The sequence below is a fragment of the Lonchura striata genome, chromosome 15 (assembly GCF_050655825.1).
Source record: "Lonchura striata isolate lonStrDom1 chromosome 15, ASM5065582v1, whole genome shotgun sequence".
Lineage (NCBI taxonomy): Eukaryota > Metazoa > Chordata > Aves > Passeriformes > Estrildidae > Lonchura > Lonchura striata.
Genome location: NC_140717.1, coordinates 5,983,441 through 6,009,037, shown reverse-complemented (window position 1 = coordinate 6,009,037; position 25,597 = coordinate 5,983,441). Strand labels below are relative to the sequence as shown.

Below are 25,597 nucleotides of genomic sequence, written 5' to 3'. Positions count from 1 at the left end.
TTTATTATTTGCACATGAGAAATGTGAAAAGGCAGCATCAAAACATCTGGAGATTTCAGTCAAAAGGAATAAAGATTTATGTTATGATACCTGTTAAAATTAACCTCCAGTGAATCGGATGGGATTATTAAATATCCTTCTACCAATCTTTCACTCACCATGGAAGCCAATTCCACAGTGAAAGCCCAAAATTCTGCCGTGTAAACCTCAATAATAATAGAATATTACCACAGTAATAGTTAGATTTCATTGTGGAAAACATAAGGTTAAAGTTGCACTTAAATATGCAAAACTCCTAGTCTAAAAAGCACTACCATTCATGTGACCTCTTTTGCAAGCCATCAGAAAGGCTGATAAACTTGAACACATAAAAAAGTCAAACATCTCTCTCTAGGGCTTTGGGACTAGGACTAGAGTCATCAGCATAAGAGCAGAAGCAGAGATTCATTTTGTAATGGGTCTCTGTAATTCAGCGTGAGCAGAGGAAGTAGAGACCAAACCTTGCAATGGAGCTACTGCTGTTTCCTTATCAAGTGCAGGATTCAGGGACATTTACAGTGCAGAGCTCACAACTCTGGATTTTTCTTCTTAGCTGACCTGAAAGCAGATAAAACCACTGGCACACAGGTACTGTGAAAGACTCCACAGGTGTTTATCTGAAGGCTGTGGGAGGAGTTGGTTATTTTGGGAAGTTGTCCTTTCTTTCCTGTTGAAGAAAGGCAAATCTGTGTTTTCTCTGTGTTGCACATATGCCATAAGCATGCAGAGGTAGCTTTTTCCATGACTGACATAGGCACGTGGACTTTTTTACATCTATTTACAAAAGCAAAGACATTGTTCTTTTAAATATGTTTACAGAACAGGGCAAACCTCTTGTAATTTTGGTCTTCAGCTTGCCATTCTTTTAGAGTGTTAAGGCTCCAACTGGGTAACACCATGAGGAGGTTAAACAAAAAGTGAGGAAGAAATAAAGGCTTAATAAAGTTCCACTCAATACTTGCACTTATTTCTTTAGTATGTAAGGGTGTGGAGTTAAAACACTCTGCATTTAACCAACACTCCAGCACCTGAGGTAGGCAGGCCAGAAGCAAAATTCTATATATATGATCTCAGTTTTTTTTCACTGCCATTCGGTGAGGACAATACCAAATTTCACAGATAATTGTTACTCCATCCAGTTATGCTAAAACAAGAAATCTCACTACACAGTGCCAGAGAAAGGATTTCCTAGTTGAATAAGGCAGTCCTGATACACAGTTTTTCAACCTGCCTGCCACACTATGAATTCTCATGTAGAGCTGTGGAAATGTGCAAAGGCAGAACTGTCTCTGAAAAGGGGAAGATTTCAAGATACGAGAAGTCCAGGCCATCTCTGTGCACTCATGGTCTCTACTCTCCATCTCCAGGAAATGAATGCATGCAGCCTGCAGAGTTTAATTCTCTTTTGGTTTATTACTATTTAAAAATCAGGTTTTGTATCCCCTTCTACAGAGGCTTCACCTTCCAACAGAACATACAAAAAATACACACAATAGAAAAAAAAAAAGATAGGTAGGTAAGTTGCTTTATACAAACAGGTCCCTAAGAACCCAAAAAGGCTAAAACAGGCTCGGTTTCAATAGAAGCAGGCCCATAAATAGGCAAGAGACTTCATTCAAGTAGGGAAAGAGTCATCCATCCTCACCCAAGATCCTTTCTTGCTCCACTGAAGACAATGGGAGGATTCCCAGCAACTTCAGTAGAAGCAGGATTGGGATTCATCAGAGCCAATGGCAAACTTTTCTGCTCCTTCCCTTCCAAGGCACTGTCTCTTCCATATGGCATGCAGCCAGGAAAAAATACCAGTTTTCCTGGCTCATCCCACACTCATATTTCAGTTGTTCACTCTACAAGACATCTAAGAACAGCCTTTTATTTTCTCTCTTATTCTGGTATTTGCACTAATTGCAGCAAACTTTTAGATTACAACAGTACCGAAGAGAAATTCTGAGCCCGAGAGCAAGGCTTGGTTGATTCCTTAAGAGCCAGCAGTCAGTCTGACAGCTTTGCAGAGGGCATGTAAAATTTGCCTGGAGAAGGCACCAGTTTGTAGACACAGCAGCCAGAAAGGTATTAGCAAGCATGAGATTGATTTATTACAAAATCACTTACCCAAGGTCACTATGTAACTGCAGGATGCTCAAGAGCATTTATGGCTGCCAGTGGCTGCATGAAGTGACTCCATGGTCTACACGGAACACAGGAGCTGGGAGGGAGTCACTGGAACATCAGTGAGACTCCAGTTACTGCCCTCCTTCAGCATATCTCAGCTCAGAGCACTTCCAGGCCTCCAAAACTGCAGCACAAGTATGGAGGCCACCCAGGAAAAGCTTCGTTCACATAAACCCTGAGAGCAGATCAACAGTGCCAGGCAGTTTTTAAATAAATTTAAGTATCACACCTTTCAGGAAAAATGTGGCCAAATGTTTGTTTAACTTTACATTACATCTGAAGTCAGTGAGGCCAAACATTTGTGACAGAGTTCAGCAGCATAACTGTGCAGCACAATTTGGTACATCAATTAAATATTGGCACATTCTTACCCAAAGGTTATCATCATCTCATCTTACAGACAGGAACACAACACAGGAAGAGGCTAGAGATGACACAGCGTGTTAATTCTTGGTGAACAGGCCATCACTGCCGGCCAACACAGAGTGCACAGTTGTGGTTTTTCACTGAGGTGCCATAACCATTCCAACCATCACCACAACTCCTCCTCCTCCTGGGCTGCATCACTCTGCAGTTATGTCATAGCACCCTTTTAAAGTGCTGCTTTCTCTTTTTTCTTCTTAGCCAAATAGCTCCTGCTTTGTTTTACAGCCAACAGCTATTTTCAGAGCTGCACACATCCGAGGAGGCACCACACTGCACAGGACGTGTGGAGGGTGAGGATCAAAGCAGCAGGCACACAACACTTTGCCAGTGCTGGTGCTGACTCTGTAGCAGTACCTGTGGCTGCAGCCCAGGAGCACTGCCTGCCCCCTCCCTCTGCATCCCAGGCTCAGTCCTCTGGAACATGCTGCCTTCTCACAGGGACAGGGAGCTGCAGCAGATTGGGCTGGAAGCCAAATCCATTCCCAAGGGCTCATTCACAACAGCTGAAGGATCTTGTTTTGAAAAGGATGTTCAGGATGAAAAAACATGGCTCTTTCAAGAGACACTGGAGCCTTCCAGAACTTCTTTTCCTAGTGGGTTTATTTTTTCCCCCTCTTTGCTCATTTGTTTTGTCTCTCAGGGTAGAACTGAGATTTACTCAGAGCTTCTGTGAGTTTCTCAGAGATTCACTATGAGCTTCTGCTCTGTTAAAATAAAACTCAGCTATTGTGCCCAAGAAAAAGGTGAGCAGTACAAAGCTGGCTTAATTTACATTTAGGTATTGACAATGCTGTTAAGGTAAAATCATAATGCTGAAAAAGCCAGCACATTGTGTTGTTTGGCACTTGCTCTCAGATTTTATGCCATGGGGATGATTAAAAATATTTTATTGTTTTTGTGGGTGGTAAAGAAAAACCTTTATTGTTTCATTACTTAAAATTTTGGTGGCTGTTTTTTGCTTTGTCCATTTATCTCTCACGAAACCCAAGGAGAGCTCTTGCTCTCCATTCATTCTTCCAACACTGAAGTCTGGAGTTCCTTTGAAGTTTACTTTGGCATCTACTTCCTCAAGCAAGCACCTTAAAAAAAATTAAAGCTGAAAGTGGTATCCCACTCCCGACTCAAGACATAAGTTTAGATACTGAATTCTAGGAACAAAGATTTAGTGAAAAAACAAGACACTAAAGTTACAACAGAGCCTACAAAATCTAGGTTAGCTTTCATACTAGCAATTCAATTAGTTGAGTTATAGACATTCAGTTACACAGCTCTTCTATTCAAGTCATTCCTTACTGCTGACAGCAGTTGAGGGAGGAACAGTAATTTCAGGGAATACATGGGAAATAACAAATATTCCCTAAGTCACTGGCACTCAAACAGGTCTCAAATTGTGACTGGGCATTTACAATTATTCAAAAGATTGGTAGGAAGACCAACTCCACACCATCTTAATAGTTCTAAGCTTTAAAAACAAACAAAAAAAAACCCCATCCCCCCAACATATAATACTTTGCCCTACTATAATTAAGGCACTGGATTGAGAGAAGGAAAAATCTGTGTTCAATTTCTGGTTCTGCTATCAATTTCCCATATCATCATGGGCAAATCACTCAGGATTGAGAGCTCACGTGCACATTGCCATGTGTCAGGTGAGCCACACTGTTTGCACACATTTTAGACATGACAAATGCAAAGTCATGTTACCTAATTTAACTCAGCGTGGAAAAAATCACATTAAATTGCTTTACCTTGCATTTGTTCTGGATTCACATTTATAAATTCAGGCAACAAAATAAGCCTGAGAAGTTTGTGCCCCCACATTTAAGACAACACTTAAGCATGCATGTAAGTGGTTTTTAGTCCTTTATCTTTCACTCATTCTCTTATAAGCATCTATTCCTTTTTGTCTTTAATATTTCTATTATGAATGATTAAAGATGTTTTCATCATACCTAATACACAAGGCTTGAGCCTCAGATGAGAGGTTATGAGACTCCTATAATACAAACAAGTACTACAAGTCTGATTATATAAATTTGCATGAACTGAAGTTTCCTTCTTGACATGTGCACCAACTCAAACATTGGCTTGCAGTCCCTCCAAAGGGGAAGGCAAGGAAGGGAGGGTGGCCCAAATCAGAACTATCACCTACACACCAATTAAAAATAAAATGTAATAGCAACAAGCTGCAGCTCAAGGCATGTTATGTACTTCCCTCTGAACTCTGAACTTGTGAGGCTGAGTTTTCTGTTTGGATCTGTCTCAAATTCTAGAAGAAACAGGCATTTCCCAAAGTACAGAATACAAAGAATTTGCATGTAGATTAAATTACTGTCCAGAATAGAACAGTATGCCCCTAAAGAAGCAAAAAGCACTGAAAACACACTACAGCTAAAGATCTGTCCAACTTCCTAGTGGCACTAGGCTGCACGAGCCTCCTGTGTTGGTACAAATCTCTCCCATTTACACTAGGATGATCTAGAGCTGTCATTTCAGGATTGTTAACCTCCTGCCTAATTGTTTCCCTGTCTGCTAGACTGAGAAGTATGTAGTTTTCATTCAGTGTATTCATGACAACTTAGTAAGCATTTTCTTTGACAAGCAGAATACACAGTGTTTTTGAAGACTTCGTTTTCAGATAAAGGCTTTTGTTTCACCAGGTCAAATTCTGTAGCATTCAAAATTAAATTCTGATAGGTACAGCCAAAATTCAACCCACTTGTAACACTAAAATCAATGTAGGATGGAAGTATTCTATACTCTGGACTTAGCTTTTGGAGTTGAATTTTATGATTAATGCACCTTCTTTGAGTGCATATAGGAACACTGGGGACAAAAACTTCTGTCTTTTAGCACACAGCCTCAGTTCAACAGAAATTTTCCTTGTGGATTAATTATGAGCTATTACTAAATCAGTGACTGCAGCTGCATTTGCTAATCCCAACAAATTGTTTTGCTGACTGGAAGGCCTGCTCTCTCCTGATTTGCTTGGTAGCTTATAAGGTTGTCTCAGCACTAGATTTGTAAGGTATTTTAAAATGTTTTCTCACTTTCCTAAGATGTTTTGTTTTTACCTGTCTACTAATCTTACCAGTACAAGAGCAATTCCATGAAGCTTTAGTGGTGGGGTTTGTTTGTTTCACTGTTTTTTCCTTTAAAATGAGGCTCATACCTATTCCAGGATTCTGGGAGGAGATGACTGGAGAAGAACATGTCCTTCAGTCTCCCAACACAGATTAATAGCAAAACATCAAGTCCACTGCAACATGCTCTCAATTTAGAAAGTGCTGGTGCTATAAAGAGAAAGCCATTGATTATTCATTCTTGATTTATAATAGTCGAGAGCAAGTACAAAAAGTAGCTTCTTACAAGAGGGAATCTGGGTCTTCTAACTCTGTAGAATTTAGAATGTAATTCCAAAATCCATATACGTACAAAGGCCTCTCTAATTCTAACATAAAAACAAATTGGGAATATCAGTTAAGCATCAGCTGCAGGGTTTGGATTAGAAGCACCTGGGCAGTGCAGGCTGTGGTACAACACCACTTTGTGTCTCTGTGCATTACACAGACAGATCTCCTGCAGCAAACGAGAACCTGGTCCAAGAGGGTCTGTCCTGCTCCAGCACTGTATTAATGATGGAGATATATATTGTTTCATGGGATGCAAGTTCGGTGCAGGACATAGGCTCTTCAGAATGGCCTTTTTAGAAACATTCAATACACAAAGGAGTTTACCAAATCACTACTTAAACCTTTGCTCAGTAACTCTCCCAAAAATTGTGATGTAGAGAAGATTCTTCACAGATATGAAAATAAGGAATAAATTCAGGTAACTGTTCTATGTGACTTTGAGCATCAACAGCAGAACCATAATTAAAACTCAGAGTATTCCTAACTCCTAACCCTGTGTTAAACAACATTTATACCTGGGTTTGGTACATAAAACCATGAGTAGTTACATGGAAGGAAAGCGAGGGTCAAGAAATGACATTATTTCTGCACAAGTGGTATTTTCAGATTAAATGGAATGTCCAACAGCCTGAAGTGCAGCTTCTTTGCATTTTGTAATAAATTATTTTTCAAATATATGTTGTTTGCAATTCCCACCTCATTTGGAAAAGAAAGGAGTAACAGTGGCTTTTGCAAACCTGACTAGAGACAGATCAGCAGAGCATGACTGGCCAAAAAGCCTTGCTCACTGAGAATACAGCACAGTGCAGTGTGGGATTCACATATTATTTACTGGCTCTCATTTGCACACCTTTTGGACAGGTGGCTAAACTGCTCAAAAATCAGACAAAACGAGGGGATGCAAAGTAACATACTAACTTCTTTAATAGAGTCCAATCCAATTAAACCAAAATCACTCTGTGAACCCCTGGGTTTATTCACACTAAACATGTCAGTGGTACATACTGTTAACCCGATAGCTGATTGTGTTCATCCCCTAGGTCCCCACATGAAAAATGAGCACCAGTCAACCAGACTGTAATGGTATTTTTCCTTCCTTTTTTTTTTCTTTTTTTTTATTTTCATAAAAACTATTTCTTTCATAGACTTAAAACAACCAACTAGCCAAGTCATTAATTATGGTACATCTAAAAAAAAATAATCATACTAACCCTAATGTGACTGCTGCTTTACGAGTGCTCTGTGTATCGCCTTAGACTGGCTTTTCAGTAGCAATTCACTACAACAGGTCCTAAAATAATAATAATAAAGAATTAAAAACCTGACAGCAAGTTTAATGGTCAAAAGTAATAAAAACAACCTGTTCTGAAAGGTGATTTTTCTCAGCAGTTCAGTCCTGCTCCAGCACTCACTGCCTCACGAAGGCAGAAGGGGATCAAATACTCTCACCTTCTTTAAATGTTTCTGGTTTTAAAAGGATAACTGCATTGTAACATTGTAACCTGCTAGGAACCATGGGGCATTTTAATTAATGTTATATTCAATAATGGGTCTGTTTTTTAAACTTACTGTTTTTCTGGGGGAGTTTAGGGAGGGCAGGGGAATAGAGAGAGAATAAAATCACAGCTCCCTGTAGCTGCAGCTTCCCAGGCGCCTCGGTCACTAGGTCTGTCTCATTCTCAGACCAGTGCTGGTAACTTTTGATTACTCTCAAAGAACACAAAGAAAACACCACCAGCAGCCTCTAAAGCTCCATTTGTTTTGGGTCATGTCTCCTATTCAAGGCCACCATCTTCTGTAATTTATCAGCTAACGAAGCATTTTCTCCCTCTCCCCAGTGAAGGTTTAAAGGTGGGGTAGGGCATGAGACAAAGAAGGAAGCTAAAATGAATAAAAATTTCTCAGCTATAGAACCAAATTTCATTATTTCCTCTTTCATTCACAGCATCTTATCATTATAGCCAGACTGCTGCTTTGCTTTGTTAAGATCCAAGTGATCTCATTTCCCCTCTGGCCCCATTGGTTGCTGGTCGACCTCTGGATCCACTAGGGATGATGCAAATGCTGACTGGACGATCTGAAACCCGAACGACTCCAGGAGAGACATGTTCTGTTGGGGTGAGAAGGGGGATCCCAGAGCAGGACCCAGGTCCCCCAGTGGACCACCAAGGGCTCTGACGTGCACTTTCTGTATGTGTTTGTTCAGATAAGACTTCGATCTGAAAAAGCTGCCACATTCGGGGCACGGGTACTTCTTCTCTCCTTCCATCTCCATCTTGTTTTTGCTGACTGCCAGGTCACACGAGAAGGACCCATTGGTGCTCTGTTTCTCAGGAGTCTTGAGGTCACTGGTGTCAGAGAGGTCTCCATATGAATCAGAACTCTCAATCGGGTCCGAATGTGAACATTTCTGGCCTTCTATGGGAAAAAGAAATGAGAGAAGTTTTCAGAATCTTGGCTTCCAAAGGAAGATATTTTACATGCATTAAAATAAATTAGGTTGGTTAACACCTTATCACATTAATGCCTGTCACAACAGAATGATACACACTTAACATCCAATTCCTCATATCCTAAAGCCCTTGAGCATAGGTCCCTTTTCCAAACCACCAGACTGTTATCACAGCAACAGCTGGGGTTTCATTAGGGATTCGTCATGGTTCTGAATGCAACCATAATGGGTCTCTGCTTCATATAACACTTCTTGAATCCCAAGGATGTCTCACAATATTTACACCTCAGACACTACAAAAGGATGGACCTAATGACAAGTTTTCAACTGTGCAATTCACTTGCACACTTCTGAAATGCTGTTGATACTTTGGGGGAGTGCCTAGAAATTTCATGAAGTACAACAGGCTGCAGCAAGACATGAAGAAACCTGGAAACACTCAGCAAAACAGCGAGCTACTGCAATTTAAGAAGTGCAATTCCATTTAGTCTCAAGGAACTCTTTTTCACAAGTGTAACGCTGTTAGAAGTTAACTTCACAACCTAAAATTGTTCTGTCTTTAAATACTGCAGTGTGAAACAGCAGAGGGGTTAGGGACATTACTGAACTTATTTGGATATATTTCCTGGCAAAGCCATTGGTATGTTGGAGTCTTCCCCATTCTCCTCGGGCATTATGCCAAGGAAGTTTGTTCACACTTTTTTGCTCAGTGCATGTGAATGAGCGTGAGAAACCCAGACATGCTCACTAAAGGAGTCTCTGAATACAAACAGGCTGTACCTACTATGAACTCTAAGAGACCAAAGAACCACTTGGCACAACCCAAAAGACAGATTTGCTCTGGACTCAGCATTACAAACCTAACAGGATATGCATGAAATCAATACACCACTGAGCTGGAATAAATCTCTTGTTAAGTCAGCACACCACCCAAAACTACAGGGTTTCTGTAGTAACTCTATCAAGACTTCAAGAGAAAAAAATTACACAACCCAAGCTTTCTGCTGGTACAGTGTTTATTTAACCCAGCCCACTGTGTTCTCCTGGGCAAGAAAAAAAAACAGAACCACCATGGCTTTGAAGAATTTTCTGACGTTTCACTTTCACCAGGAATACTGACACCTCAAACCAAGAAGCAAAAAAACTATTCTACACAGGTAAACACACTACTTTACTTATTCAGAAGTTAAATACTCCTCAGCTATGCTTACAATAACATCTTTTTCTCCCCCCCGCCAAGGTAAATGAATGTCAAAACAAGAAAGCACTGGTACTATTATCACCCTCCTCCTCTTCTCCCCAACAACTGCATTTGGAAGTGTAAGTTTAGCTACAGACAGCTGCCTGAATGTACAGTATGGCTCCTATCAAAACCAGAAACGGGTTTGACTGATGCGATTCAAGTGGAGTGGGACTAATGAATTTGCCCTCAGGCAAAATTCAGATGCTGACTGCTCCAAGGAAGAGGGTCAAGATGAACAAACATGCTTTTTCAATCTTCCAAACTGAAGAAGCTGCCAAAGCTTCACACAGTCTTCTGTGTGAAGCCCATTTCCTTCCCCTGGACTTGTTAAATCTGCCATCCAATGACAGGTATTACATCCTATGTGATGCTACGGAATTTCTCTGCGTCTCCCTAAGCTTCTCTCCAGTATTTTCCCTGTCCTTCCTCCCTCCCCTTTCTTGTGCCCAGCCCAACACCCCACAACACAAAGTTCTGCACAGAGCAGCAAGGTGCAGAGCAGCGAGTCTCTTGCCTTTGATGCCATAGGTCCTGACGCAGTGGAACGCTGCTCCCCCATTCGGGATGGACTCCTGGTGCCTGGAGACCTGGGGAAGGGGAACACCGTGGTGGGTTTTAACATGGACCTTTAAGTAGGAGGCAGAGGAGAAACCTAAACAAGATAAAAGGAGATGAGATCCTGCCACCAGCAAAGACACACATCTGCCTTCCCTGTTCCTTTAATCTTTCTCTTGCTCCTGCTCCCTATTTTAATGCTGCTGTTCCACCAGTTCCCTCTGACATGCTCACGTAGGAGTCCTGTCATCCTCAGGCAGTAATGTAATGCACACTTTTAATCAGACTGAGTTTGCTTTCTGTTAGTCACAAAGAGAGAACAGCCTCCTTAAAAACAAATTCTTTGTAACCAAACCTAGCAGGTGACATGAAACTTTCTGGAAAAAAAGGCAGAAGAGACATTATACAAAAAGGCACCCATGTCTCTTCACCATTTCTGTGCTGCTTTATTTATTTTAATTAAAAATGCTTTTGTCATCTGAAAATACATTGGAAGATAGTTCCAATTAGTTGATTTTGTGATGTTAAGATCTGAAGGAATGCTACGTAGTAACAATCCTTGCTTGTTTAGTGTGCTTTCCCCTTAGATTACTATAGCACTTATAGTGACTTCTAGAAGGCAGAAAGCTGAAACGATTGACTTTTTAAGGTATACGCTTTTGCTCAATAGTAATTTTTGAAAAACATTTCCTGCAGTCAGCTCACCCTGAGTTTTAAAAAATATACTAGAACTCATATTTTGTCTAGTTAACAAAAAGTACTAAAAATAAATTTCAGTATTTTTATTAGCTCTGATCTGTAAGCGCCAAACACTGAAAATAAAAACATATATATCAAACAATTGATTTCTGAACAAAACAGTGTTTTACATTTGTGCTTGTGCTTTTTAAAATGTTTTTTTTTAAGTCTCACAAATAGTTTTTCTTTAACACAATAAATTATCTCACCTCAATTCAACCTCAGTAAGATCTGCAATTACTACTAGTACATCTGGAGCATATACGAGGCACAAGGAGGATGAAGTTTTAAAGACTTCCTACAGAGGTAAAGCTGCCACCACCAACCAGCTTAATCTTCTGTTATACTTTGAACAGAGTATTATGGCCCTTTCATGTGAGAACATTTTCCATTAACAACTAAGAATACAGCACAGGGCTCATCATGACAGACCCAGAGTTGCAGGTTCCCCTTCTGGAGACAGAAAACCCAAGCCCTAGACTTTTTTAAACCAATATAGCATTTACAGCGCAAGTCCTTGCAAGAGAACTTTCATATTAATAATTTCCTTAAAACATGAGCAGATATTCTACTATAAATCAATTTTTAGTGATATATCTGCATTTACATTTGATGGTATATAATAATATATTAGGAATGCTGCAAACCAAATACTACACCCCTCTCTGGGGTGGATTTTCTGACTGCAGCTGTTAGTTTCAGGTGCTGAATTTAATAATGAATCTGGCTTCACACAAGATTTCCCTGTGCCTAGCACACAGACTATCCCTCTACCTCGACTTTTATCCAGAGGTTATTAAGAATTATATATACTGCAAAGCAAGAACTCCATAGCAACCTGCTGAAGGGAAAAGGGGCAGGCTGCTGAGAATGAACAAGAGATAGTTACTGTGGACCCCTGAGTTGAAGATAAAAGTACAGAAAAGTAGACACATCACAACTGAAGAAACCAAGAACATACAGCTCTCAAAATACAATGGAGCAGAATCACCAAGGCCATGTCATCTGGGGAATTAATGTGAGGATATTATCCTCCAAAATAATGCAAGACCTACCCTCAGACACAAAATGCTGCATTGAAAATCTCACTGGGCAGCAAGAGAATATATACTTACAAATGCCAAAAATTCACTGTAGAACCAGTCTTTGACTGGTGGAAAAAAGGGCACAGTCTACAGATATAATGGGGACACTTCCACCTATGAGGTACCTTCCTTATTTCATACATGTGGCTAATAACCACATGCATGCTGAGATCAACCTCTTTGATGCAGTAATGCATTAAAATCTCACTGCCATTAAAAAAGGACTACATGCAGGTATTCCATATTTTTCTACACCACAACTGACACAGGAAAGTCTGAACTTGTAATCTCCTCACACAGTATTTTTTCTGAACTCTGCAGTTCTATTTGTAGAGTACATTGTTTTATATAATGAAAACTGCTGCAAAGTGTGTTAGTTCCCCTTTACGCACTTGGCAGATGAACATGTGAGTCATCAACTTCCATCAAAACCATAAGAATGCCAACTGCTTCATGGGAAACTATTTAAATGGAGATTTTTTTGGGGTTGTTTTCATCCTAACTTTTTCCTGAAGTGCTTAGCACTGGCCTTTTTATCTCCACCAGACTTTAATTGTGAATGCCTGTCCTAGGAAGATGGGGGTTTACAGACCATAATCTTTCACTCTTAGAAGTGTCTTTCAGAGCAAAGTCAGACTAATCCAGAGGATAAAGTGGCAGTATTTTTCAGAGTAGGAATGTATTTATTGCTTTACTCATACACATCTCTCCACTTTGCAAGACAGATTATTTTTTCATACCAGAAGAACCAAAATTACAAACATGTATAGAGAGGAAATGATCTCCCTTTATATAAATGGGACCTGTCCCTTGATGTCTTAGATAATATCTATAAGGAGAGAAACTAGAGAAATAATTGCAGGATGCTGATGCTCCTTATTCAAAAATTGTAATTTGGATTTAGCTGGAACATTAAGAGCATGTGTCTTTATTTACTGGATTCTATCCCCCATGAAATGTATAAGAACTCAGTGTGAAAAATAAATTCTCATTTGTGACTGGAGTATTTACCCTTTTCCTAACTAATTTGATCTGTGAAACAATTGGAATATTTACCCTTTTCCTAACTAATTTGATTCTGTGAAACAATGTATGTGTGTTTGAAACACAAACCCAAAGTTCTGAGTTGCAGGTGTAATTGCTAATTACCAGCTTGAGACCTGCCAAAGTCATTAATCTCTTGAATACTTTGCAAAAGTCTACACAAGCAAATAAAGTTCCTAAGGATGGTAATAGAAGATTGTGTAACAATGTAACAGGAGCATTTCTTCTTTATTTAAACTGATTAAAGAGAATTTGTCTAAAAATGTGAGGCTTGAGCATTTGTTTCTTAAGCACATTTTAGACAAATTGTTTAAGAAAAAAAATACAAAAAACAACAACAACAACTAAATACCAACCCAAAAAAGAAAAACAACCAAAACAAACCCCAGAATCCCAGGGGAAAAAAAAAAAAAAAAACACAAAACCCCCCAGAATCACTTCACTGTTTCCCTGGTTTAACAAGATTTAGTTGCTTCCATGATTACTCTAAGGATAAGGACCTTGAGTAAGAAAACAACCTGGAAAAAAACATCAAATCACAGCTGGTAGTTTTTTAAAAGTATACTGCCACATTGTAAAAGAAATAAGCATGATAAACAAATGAACCATATGACATGGCAAACTGTTGGCTACTGCTTTCTGCCAGGTACCGAGTTGCACCCCCACCTCCTAAAGCATTAAACCTTTAAAACAGTATGAGACACTTCATTAAGTTCCACAGAAAAGCCTTCAGTCCAATGGGATAAACTGAGGGAGTCGAAATCCTTCATTAACACTGGGAATGTCACCTTTTCATCCACTTTTTTTTTTTAAGTGGCTAACATCCAAAATTCTCTCCACAAGCAGCTTGAGCTTGTAGAGCATTCTTGCTTGACAATTACTATATCCAGAACCAGCTAAGTTTCAATTAAAAAATACATCAGCACATTAACCAAGGGAAGAATAAACAAAACCTCTCTGCACAAGCACCTCAGCCATGGCACAGCTGTGATCAGGTTACTGTCTGTGGCTTCTGACTGCACCAATGACTATCAAATACGTATTTCTAGTCCAGAAATTTTCCATTAGACTTCATATTTCCAGGCTCTACAGTTTAAAAAATAACTGTTTAAAACAATGAACATTTATCCTTTGATTCCAGAACACCTGGGATTAAAAATTCTGCTGTCATTGATCATAAATCTATAATCAAAATTTACAGCATAAAACGAGTTTACAACACAATTGTTTGACAAATCCAGTCTGTAGCTTCCCCTTCTTATGAATTTTAACACTTCCTATGAAATTTCACATTATTCATTATTACATTTTTAAAATCCTGATGTAAACTGAAATTCACAGCAGACAATTCTGACAACTCTCATGAAATACACAAACTGTAAGAAGAAAGTAGTTGCTTAAAGTTTGCTGTACAGCCGATTCCCTGTCCTTCTACAGAGAAGTATATATTTTATTTAAACTCTCACTGTACATTTAGATTTGTAAAATGTGAATAAACCACTTAGTCATTTTATTGTTTGAATGCCGGGTCTGTCTTTGTCACACTGGCTCCATTTCCAAAGAGCTGCAGTGACATCCAGTGGTAGTTAAGTTGAAATTCAAGCTTACAAATCTTGGAAACAAGACAATTGCCATCTAGCTTCTGTTTGGCACTACGTTCAACAGAAGGAGAGCAGGATAGCACCTGGATCTCCAACAATATCTTCCATGTTGTTGCCACAAAAAGAACTGGGATAAGCTCAAGCTGTTTTTCAGAAGCCAGGCCTTCAGCTGAAAAGGAGGGCAAGCTTCATTTCACACCATCTACCTGGAGCTTCAAAACCTGAAGATTTTCAACTCAGATGCCTTTTCCATTCACACTGATACCATCACTTTCAGGATTTACAGACTGTTCACCTGAAAACACCTCCCTTGCAATTTAATGTCTCATTAATCATCAACTCCATAAGCTCCCTGAACAGTCTGCACATTAAACACAGAGGAGCTTTATTTTCTCAAAAGATTTCACCTCTCTTAAACTAGAAAAAAGAACAAGTCCGGAAAGAAGACTCATCGAAAAAAACAAGATCCCAAAACACAGCAGCAATCTCTTCTAACACCTACTAGCTACGTATACTTGTGTGAGCCAAAAAGACATTTTTGAAGCTGTGAATTAATCCCTCAAAAAAAAAGGACACCAATAAGTCAAAATAATTTTCCCAGCTTGCCTTACATCCCACAAAGCCTAAATTTCCAACTCTCTCCAACTGAAGAGTACCACAAAGAGATGGAAAAGCTTCACAAGTTTAGTCATATGGTTTCATTTTACATAGTGCTGCATAAAGCAGGGAGTTGGACTTGGCGATCTTTATGGGTCCCTTCCAACTGTGAAAAGCTGTATTTGTACAAATAAAGGTAAACCACATTTCTAGTGCTCTTTACAAAGTATTTTTTATACATGTACATTAGTACAAAGCAGTTGCTTGTGTTAAGAGGGAGAAGCAGCTTGACTCTATTGCACCAGGAGGTTAAGTAATACTTAGTAATACAATGTAGATTTATGTTCAATGTATGATTCTCAACTTGATGTGTATTTCAAAGACACAAAAACATTCTTCTTCCAAACTGACTGCAAGGCCTCAAATCTAATCAGGTATAGGAAAAAAAAAAAAAAGAAGATGTATGTTGAACAGCAGCAAGGCAACTTATCTTGGTTATTGTATAGGGATCTGGCTATTTAGCAAATAAAATTTGCTTCAGATTTAAACTGCATTTCTTTGGGAACTATCTACCATGCAAAAAGGCCAGACCTATACTCCATCAGTTTCATGGTTAAGTATTCAGTAGGAAAAGCAGAGTATGTACACAAATAGGGTACAACATCCTCCTGTTGCAGAGAGTCATGCAGCCTTACAGCTCCTCTTGAGTGCTGTCCCATCCCAGTGGATTAAAAAAATAGTTTCTTCATTACCTCGGTTACAGATAGTGCAGAAATTGCTTGGTCCTTCACTATGCTTCTTCAAGTGATCTGCCATATATGCTGCTCTCAAGTACTTCCCACACACCTGGCATGGAACTTTGTCTTCATGACATGCCAGGTGTGAGCGCAGCCGGTCACGCGTGGCAAAGGAAGCATTGCAAGTCTGCAGGTATAACGAGAACCATGTGACTCATCAGCTCTCTAACAGCACTGATATTGTTGAAGGTATTTAGTATTCTTTAGAGTAAATACCTTAGATACTGTGCAAACACAAAAAATTACATGATGCACAAGCCATTTTCCCCCAGATAAAAAATTCAGAACACCAACACCTTGCACAAGATGTAATGTTACTACATTAAAGCAGCAAGAAAACAGCTCTGACACACTACAGATAGTAAAACTTACACCAAGATAGACTTGTAAGGTTTTAGCTCCTTTCTGAGGATGAAGATACTAAAATTTTAAGTAATATTTAACAGAAGAAATAGCAGAAACCACTTGACTCTGTTTACAATAAATTCTGCCATTTCACTGAGCCATTACAAGCACTTTAAACCACTCAAATGCTCTCTCTCTCTATCATTTTCCTAAATTCTACTCTTTGATGAGATAAATCTAACTTCAGTACACAGAATTCTATTGAAGTGTGAAGACATGCAAACAAAGGATCACAGAATTATCTGGGATGACAATATGATGAGAGACAGCAGAAGAGTCATCCTGGTATCCACAGCAGCAGTGCAGACAAACAGTACAAGTGAAGCCTCAAAACTGAGCAGGTATCAAAATAACTGCATGACATTTTAATCTGTTTTAACTTACCCCTGATCAAGGTAACATATTCCATTACTGCCACAAAAGCTTGATTTGGCATAAAATAATTTTGATTCTATTTGTCCACTTTCCAGCTGAAATATGTATAATAAGTGAAGGCTCCCTCCCATTTTCATAACCCCAGCAATGGGCAGGCAGGCTGTGCCCACAGCCTGTTCTAGTGGCCTGCCAGCTCTGAAAGGCTTGCTCTGTCTCTAATGTGTGAAGGGAAATAAATCACCAGCAATATGCTGCACAAGGGATTAGGGTTATAGTCTAAACCATTTCACAAGTGCAAGAGGAGAAACAAAAGCAAACACACATCAGAACGACCAGACTAAGCCAGAGCAGTGCCATTCAAGAGTGTACAGTGTTTTGTTTACACCAACTTCATATAAAATAACACAGTTTTAAGAGATATAACCAGAACCTCCAAAGAAATAATTTGAGGCTGTTCACTGTCTTGGTAACTGGGTATATACTGTATTTTTAAATATCAGTGTGTAATTAAACCACTATTTCAATAAAGATAAGACTTGTTAAAGTAACAATCTTAATAAAATTCCAAAAGTATAATTCAAATAAGTGGAATTGATAATACAGAAGAGGATAATGTAATTACATAAAATTCAGTTAATCAAGAGCTTAATCCAAAAACCATTGAAGGCAGCTGAAAAGCACCTATCAATTTCAACAGGCTTTACAATAATTCGATCCTGTGAGATGCTTAAGTGTGGAAAACTCCTATGAACCTGAGGCTGCTCTGCAGCAAGTACAAGACTTAATACCCAGAGGACCAGGACTTAATGAAATTGAAAAGGCAACAGTAAAATTATCTGGATTTCTGCAACATACACAGTTTAACTAGGCCCACCAGACAAAAGATTTATAAATTACAAGTATTGAGGTTTAAGAGGCAAATTCTTGAACATGGAAGATATCTCTTCATTTGTAATCTCAGTACACAGCACTGAGCAAAACAGGTGCAGCTTTCACTTATTAAAGCTTTCTTGGAGGTAAGCACTCTCTTAAGGCAGGACTGCAGCACTGATACAAATCAATCTGCTGGGTATCAACTAAAGATATATGACTAGACTATCAACAATGACAGCCAAGAGATCCATCATCAATAACTCTAAAGCTATGGAGCCACAGGAAGGTCCATACACGAGCATTGGGAGTGCATTAGCCGATGAGAAGCAGACCAGAGACAAATCACATAAATACAGCGATGCCAGAAGTAAAACCAAATTTATCCCACAGTGAACTTAGCAAGTTGAAAGCTTAGGTAAAAGCAGTACAATAATTCATGTGTTTGGTTTCTCACTGTTGCTGCTGAGTTGTGTAAAGCTCACCTTTGGATAAACTATATAATAAATATATCTGCAACAAAGCTTAAAAACAGTAATTAAGTCCAGTGGAGAAAGCAAGAACTAGTTTAGCTGAATCATAACAATGGGTGACAAGACTAGGGTTAAAGAAAATCCCAAAGTTAACATTCAAATAGTTAATATTTATAAAAGGCATAGAGAAAAAAAAAGTTTTATTTTATGAAAGATGTGAAGGGCTAAATGAGTGCCAAGTATTTGTCATTAATTGTTAATCATAGAAGAAAACTCTCCAGTGCTTTCCTATCAAACATTGCACAGGTATATAAATAGATCAAAAAGAATATATAAAGTTTAAAAAACATTGTTTAAGAAATACCTCTTGAAGTTTCAACTTTTCTATGGATGTGGATGTCTCTGAGCTTATTCCATGGTGGCTGCCATTTTCCTGCTAATAGGCAGGAAGTAAGAGAAATTAGGACAGGAAGAAACTCATTCTGCATTGAAATCAATGGGATACGCACTGGACTTGGGATGCCAATTAAGTTGTGCTTTAATTTAACCAGCATTTTTATTTTTTATTTAATTTGCCTGATGAACAACCTGTCTTGTCTCTGAGAGGAGCAAACTTCCGTTTTCTCCCCTTGTTCTTTCATGTCCACAGATTTTCAGATCACCGTTTGCTCCCAAACTGCAGCCTGACTTTCATAGATCGCAAGCCAAGGCCGACAGCTTCACCCCAATCCTGTGGGGTCAGGAACTGAGCTGCCCCATTCTAGCCATAAAACTGACTCCCTCCTTCTCCTATAGCCAGAACTCAGCTGTCAAACTGGGGAAAAAAGTATAAATTCACCAGTGCAACAATCCAAGGGAGAAGATCCAGAGTGCTATTTGCCTGGACACCAAAGCAACTTCTTAGATCTGATTTCTCAGCTGCTTTGGTTCTGTGGAGATCTTCCCTAATCCAAGTTTATTTTAACAGTAATGAAAAAGCTGGAGACAAGACTTTGGCATCAGGTGCTAGAGGTGCTGGAAGCTAGGATACTTGTGTAAGATCTGTGAAGCACAGCCATTATTTCAGGGGGATGAGTGCAGGATAACAAACCGAGCACTAAAAATTACTGCTGTTGCAGGGATGTTCAGCTTAAAATTATCCTGTTTCTCATACTTTCATTTATTCTGAAGTTGGGTTGACACCTTCCCATTTTTGTTTTGGTACTCCAAAGTGTACTGTGTTGCCACACCAACAAAACATTATCTATAACCAGTCTGTAAAGATACCTAAGAGCTCAGGCAAATGGCCAGTTTGTTTAAATCATAACAGAGCACAAATTCCAAAAATGCTATCACAGTGGAAGATTCTGGAGTGCTCTGCTCTTTACTGACAGAGTAATTCTCTTTCCTGGTAAACATAAACAAAGCACAACAATAACAGGAATTTTCAACAGGATCTGAACAGATTCAAAAAGGATGCTCAATGCTGTTCAGGCTGCTCTCAGGGGGAGCTAATTTGCCAAACAAAATCAATGGGAAAAGACAATGGAAAATGGGCAAACAACATGTCAATATTAAGTTATTTTCCTTCTTGGTGGCCAGATCCTGTGTTAGATACATATAATGGAACAGGTGTGTAACTGATTATGAGATAATCACAAGGAGAATATCATCAATTTATTTGTCAGTTTTCATATTTGAAACAAGTTTTCAGTGATTGCATCCCTTCTGTGATGTCTACAATATATAGCAGATCTGTGCATATTCAAGAAGACTTTCTAAATCTGATAGGATATTGCAAAACATTTTCTGCAAATACACAACAGGTCATTAACAAATTTTCTGTGCTTTAAGATTTGCAAAAAATTCACTTTGCAGGGCTAAGCAATCAAAACTCAAGGATAACCCAAGCCTGAAGGATAAATCTCAACTCTGCCTTGATGATTGTAACCTCTAGCCTGTACCTTTTAACTGAAATGAACAGTGTATACAGTATTATGACACTTTAGATAACACACAGTAAGAAAGACTGTTCTTGGAAAGTGCTATCACAAAATACATGTGTGTAAGGAAATGGATTTGAGTTTGGCTGTGCCATCATAGCATCCATGTTTCTTTACTTCTGAGCTCTTAGTGTATCCTCTGATTCACACGGAGTTGATATTTAATATTCTTAAATCAATGTTAAACTATGAAAGAATTATCAGTCATCACCTGGCAAAGGACAATTCATAGCTATCCATGTTATTTGTAAACAGTGTTCATCCAGTAATCTTGGTATCAACTAGCAGAAGACTGATGAGTGTCTGTTCATGCTGGGACGTAAACATTCATCATCAGCTCCTTCACAGACCTCTTGCTGTCCCCACATGTGAATTCTTTTTATGAGTGGAATTTTCCTGTTTGTATAAATCTAACCCATAAATCATCTCAAGACACTTGAGCCAACCCAAAGCTTTATACAGGACAGGCAGTTAAATCAATGTGACACCTCTGTGGCCTGACTTTCAGATGTGCTGGGCTTTCAGAGATCATATGGATGTCAACAGAAACCTTTACATGGCTCCAGCTGTCTAGAAAACTTCTCAGGATTCTTAAAATTTCAAAACGTTTCAAAACTCTCACAGTTTGAAGGAAATATAGGTGTGTCAAAACGTGCAACAATGCAGATCAGGAGGCAGCAATCATGTAGGACTGTCTAGGTTCATAAAACATGGTTAAATATTTTAGAAGAAAAAATCCTCTAACCTTCACTGTCCTCAAAAGAAAAAAAGGAATAGAATCTTGCTTCAGCTTCTTTAAATAAATATTAAATATTTCTTCAAAAGCCAAGCATGGAGATTGTTAGCCCAACATCTCTCTGATGGCAATGTATGATGGTGGAAGCTGATTCTCAACTTTGTTTTAATTGATACTTCCAGGCACCTTTTAAATATTTCTATAAATGGATTACAAAATATCTTCCTTTATTTGATCTTTCAAACTTATTATCTGTCAAAAACTATATACAGTATTATGACATTGTACAACAAAGGATATTGTGATGTCATTATTTATATTCTCCCTGAGATAAAAATAGCTTCCAATTTTGCTCAGTGCAATGTTCTGAAGGCTATGCAATTTAAAAAAATAATATCTTGACACGTTATGATAATTACAATTTACTCATTTTTTACTGAAGTTATAAAAAAATGAAGTCAGCATTGGAGCCTCCTGATGGCAACAACTGCAATTAAAAAAAAGGGAGGGAATCATCAGTGACATCAATTCCAAGCCCAGGTGGCTGGGTAAGAGCTCCAGGGTGAGACTGGGACAGCACAGTAGGGAAGAACATGTGTTAGAAGGGGGAGAGGCAGGAGAACCAAAGCTGTAGATGAGGTGAGGTGGGACGGGAGGGATGTAAAGCAGATGTCACTGTGGAACATTGTTCTTTACAAACATTTATCCCAAATCACATATACATGGTATTTCTACTGGTACTTCAAAATTGTCTGCACACATAAATGAAATGCCAAAGATTACCCACATCATTAATCTAAACCCCTCTGGCTCCTACCTGACACTTGTGAGGTCTCTCTGAGGTATGCACCTGTTTGATGTGTCCATTCAAGTGGTCTGGCCTTAAAGGAAAATACACATAAGCACACTTAAAACAAATACTAAAAATAAAGTTACAATTTTAACAGGAAAAAAAAAAAAAGAAAAATGTAAGGAAAAAAAAAATATATCCCCGTGCTTAGTATCTATGACAATTGTAATGATATTTAACTTTCCAAGAATCAGACTGCAAATAACTGAGACTCTACCTTGTTATGTACCCTCTGCAACTTGCTAAAAAGGCAGCATTTTATCAGAAAGAAATCATGACTGAATGTTCAGAGGAAACAGGAAATACAAATTATGATTTTCAAGCCTGCATGTCCCCATCCAAAATCCTATTTAGACCTTAACAATCAGGGCACTGTGATTTACAGTTGCTGAATATTTGAAAATCACACCCTTGTGGTTTAGGTCCTAAACACAGATTTAAAAAGCCAACTTTAAGCACCTCTTGCAAAAAGACTATCTAAACTCTGTTGCTGTGACACATTTTCCACCTGCAAGATGGAAAAAATACTCCTGACTTAAAACTTGGTAGGGAGACTGTATCAATAGAAATAAAGTGCTCTGAATATTCCAACTAGAAGGTGCAATGGAAGAGCAAATTTTTACTGTAGAAAGTTAGACCATGCTTCACAACCAGCAAAGCCTACTTAGAAGAAGAAAGGACTTGAAGAGCTGCAGATTGTCCTGGTGGGAGTTTCTCCTAGTGGGAAGAAAGCTTTTCATTGTATGAGACCAAAACTGCTTGGAAACAAGTTCTCCACCCTCTCCTCCCCCAACTTCCCAGCTGCACCAATGAGAGGGCACGGGATGGAATTCACGCACTGCAGACAGAAAATAGGCTGGACTGCGCGGGGAGGCTCTTAAAGCCGATGCTCCAGCGCTGGGCTGGGGCGGTGTAACCGGACAGACTGGTTGGGGTCCTGGGAACCTCAAGCCCAGCAGCCTCACGTGCTGCGCTACTGAATACAGGGAAGGACATCACGCTTCCAGCTTCCTCTGGCTGCTCCTGAGAGGGAATACTGAAACTTTAAGAGTCTCTATAGTTTTCATTCATATTTCGGTTTTACAGATACGCAAACGGTTTTGTTGTTAACATTTGTAACAGCATTCCCGCCTGTTCACATGATCTTACTGGGGAAAATAAGAACTACACGTGTATGTCTCAGTTCCCCTTAATGACAAAAACCTTTCATACAGCAACAGCCGAAATCTTTTAAGTGTCAGTAAAAACAATAAAACTTGGCACGCGGTCCCGGGTAGCACTATAGAAAGAAAAGTACTTTCACTTCTAGCCACAGATGAAATTTTCATTTTGTGACCTTCCATCACTCAATCTGCAGTCCTTATGAAGATGCATCCGTAATTACTACCGATTTAAAAGAAAAAGAGGGGGAGGGGTTGGGCTACATTTTCATAATTTATTTCTATAACAGAAAGTCCCTTTATCAAAAAGACAGTAGGGACAAAATTCCACAATTTACACAGCCTGGTGGCCTTTTGATTTGTTTTCAGATCTCGAGTCCATCCCTCAAGCTAGAGCAAATCAACTGCTGTAGAAAACCGACTGCTGGTACAGAAATAGCAGAGCACATCCCCCTCCCCCCACTACTTCTACACTCAAAGCGAGCGGCAAACTTCCAAAAAAGTTTCGAATTCATTAACTTAAGACTATAAGATACCACTAACACAACTACGTGTACCAAACTACTTATTAAATTAGCTCCCACAAACAGCGACAACAAAAAAATCAGCAACATTAAATGCACAGATCTTACGTATGTTGCAGGGCAGAAACAGGATCCCCTTCAGAAGGATGTAAACCCAAAGGACACAAAGATCATGTATTAAAAGATACTTGATGCTGCAGCCTTTGAAATCTCACCTCTTCCTTCACATTTGGGTGATAAAAAACATTACGAACTAAGAGAAATGAAGGGAAGTTAAGAAAAAGAAAATTTAAAATGGATACGAGAAAAATAATAATCTTGAGATGTATTACTTTGCACTTCAACAGCACCTTCAAGATACCTACACATCAGGGATCTCAAGACACTTCTGTGAGGCAGGTAATTATTCAATACCCATTTCACAAAAGAGTCATTTGAGGAAGAGACTAACTGATTTGCCCAAGGACAAGCATACACCAACTCTGGGACAAAGCTGAGAACCGTTAGCCAGAAGCCAGCTGACTCCCAGTTCGATGTCTTAATTACTTTTAAACCTTTCCAAGAGACCGGAATAGCATCTCAGAGAAAATGATGGAAGTCTCATTCCTTTAAACATTCAAAAGTGGGACAGTCAAACTACCCTAAGTACATTTCCAAGATATAGGAAAGTCAACTTCCTAGGTCTCTGTTTGTGTCCATGGTCCACACAAGCACTCTCTTACCTGGAAAAGCCTTTTCCACAGCTCTGGCAGATGTAGGGCTTTCCCACAGAGCCATCATGCGATCGAACATGATAGGACATCCTGTCTTTTCGCTTGAACCGCAAGCCACACACCGGACAAGAGTAAGGCTTTTCGCCAGAGTGTGACAGCTTGTGCCGATTCAGGTGGTACACGTCCCGAAAAATCTTGCCACAGATCTCACAGGCCACCTGTTTCCTCGTCCTGCTTCTTTTTCGAGGTGCGTCGGGGTCATCCTGACCAGGAACACCATTTTCACCCAGTCGTGGGGGTGGGATGTCTATGTAGCCCAGCTGTAAGCTTGTCACCCCATGTTGAGCCTCGTGCTGCCGAAGACGATTAGCATCCGTGAATACTTTCCCACAGAGACCACAAGGCAGGATACCAGCCTCTCGCAGGCCCCCTGGGGTACCAAACATCATGGAGTCCAAGAGATTGGCTTTACGGGGGCGCCCTCTGCCCCTCTTGGTGCTTAAAGTGGGGGCGCTAGCAGCAACATTCTGGAAGGGTGAGGCCAGCAGTGGTGGGGATAGAGGTCCTGCCACCATGGGCAGGCGGTCCACACCCTGCAGGACAGGTAGGGAGGACTGCGCAGCAGTGAGCGCAGCCCGCGTGGCCTCGTCTTCAGGCATGCCAGCAATGCCATTGCCATTGGGTGCCAAAGTAGCACCGTTGGTCATGTCAAGAGGGAAGCCGAGGTCAGCAGCACCCGGACGGAATAGCATAATGTCAGGGCGTGCGGGGGGCACGAGGAGCTGCACGTTGGACTGCTTGATGACCTCCTGGCAGATGTCGATCACAGAGCGCATCAGCAGGAACTTGGCGGCCGTCATGAGCTCCGGGAAGCTCTCCAGCCGCACCACGATGCGCGACGTGTAGGCGAAGTCCAGGATGTCTCCGAACACCTTGGAGCTGATGGTGTGCATCTCCAGCTCCCGCCCGCCCCCGGGGGCTCCGCCGGCCGCCGCCGCAGCCCCGCCGGCCGCCGCCTCCGCAGCGCTCCCCTCCGCTCCGCCGCCGCCACCACCTGCCCCGTCGCCGAGCTGCGCGCTGAACACCGACTCGAAGTACTCGCTGCAAGCGGCCAGCACGGCGCGATGCGCCGGGAAGCTCTCGTCGCCGACGCGTAGGAGCACGTCGCAGAAGCGGCCGCCGTTCTTGCGCTGCTGGTTGAGGCTGTGCAGCACGTCGGCGCTGTGCCGGCTCACCTGGTAGGTGTAGCAGCCCGACGAGGGGCCGCAGGCGGCGGCCTCGCTCACCCGCTCCATGGGGGCTGCGCCGCCGCGCCGGCGCCCGCAGGGGGCGCGCGCGCTCTCGGGC

General features: G+C 40.3%; 1 protein-coding gene across 6 annotated transcripts; it reads right to left on the bottom strand.

The window, feature by feature from the left end:
- Positions 1–1,427: 1,427 nt before the first annotated feature.
- Positions 1,428–25,597, bottom strand: PATZ1 (POZ/BTB and AT hook containing zinc finger 1). 6 transcript variants are annotated; one of them, XR_014958643.1, is made up of 8 exons: positions 24,260–25,595; positions 21,821–21,884; positions 18,650–18,721; positions 16,118–16,289; positions 10,260–10,397; positions 7,262–8,468; positions 5,810–5,930; positions 1,428–3,716 (listed from the first exon to the last, which is right to left on the bottom strand). XR_014958643.1 is itself a non-coding variant. In XM_085593039.1 (6 exons), exons 1-6 carry the CDS (start codon positions 25,543–25,545, stop codon positions 8,050–8,052), a joined length of 2,151 nt encoding a protein of 716 aa, XP_085449165.1. In that variant the 5' UTR covers positions 25,546–25,595; the 3' UTR covers positions 6,950–8,049. The 6 variants fall into 6 exon arrangements, 4 of the variants coding, with proteins under 4 accessions (XP_085449165.1, XP_085449166.1, XP_021405550.1 ...); XR_014958642.1 differs by having other exon boundaries at positions 1,428–5,930; XM_085593039.1 differs by lacking the exons at positions 1,428–3,716; positions 5,810–5,930 and having other exon boundaries at positions 6,950–8,468.

Bases quoted from the DNA above. Each gene is read 5' to 3' on its own strand.
- PATZ1 (XM_085593039.1), bottom strand. From the start codon at position 25,545: ATGGAGCGGGTGAGCGAGGCCGCCGCCTGCGGCCCCTCGTCGGGCTGC. The intron at 16,290-18,649 runs GTATTTCTTAAA...TTATACCTGCAG, and splicing joins AAAAGTTGAAACTTCAAGAG to ACTTGCAATGCTTCCTTTGC. The intron at 8,469-10,259 runs GCAAGAGACTCG...TTTTTCCCATAG, and splicing joins CAGGACCTATGGCATCAAAG to AAGGCCAGAAATGTTCACAT.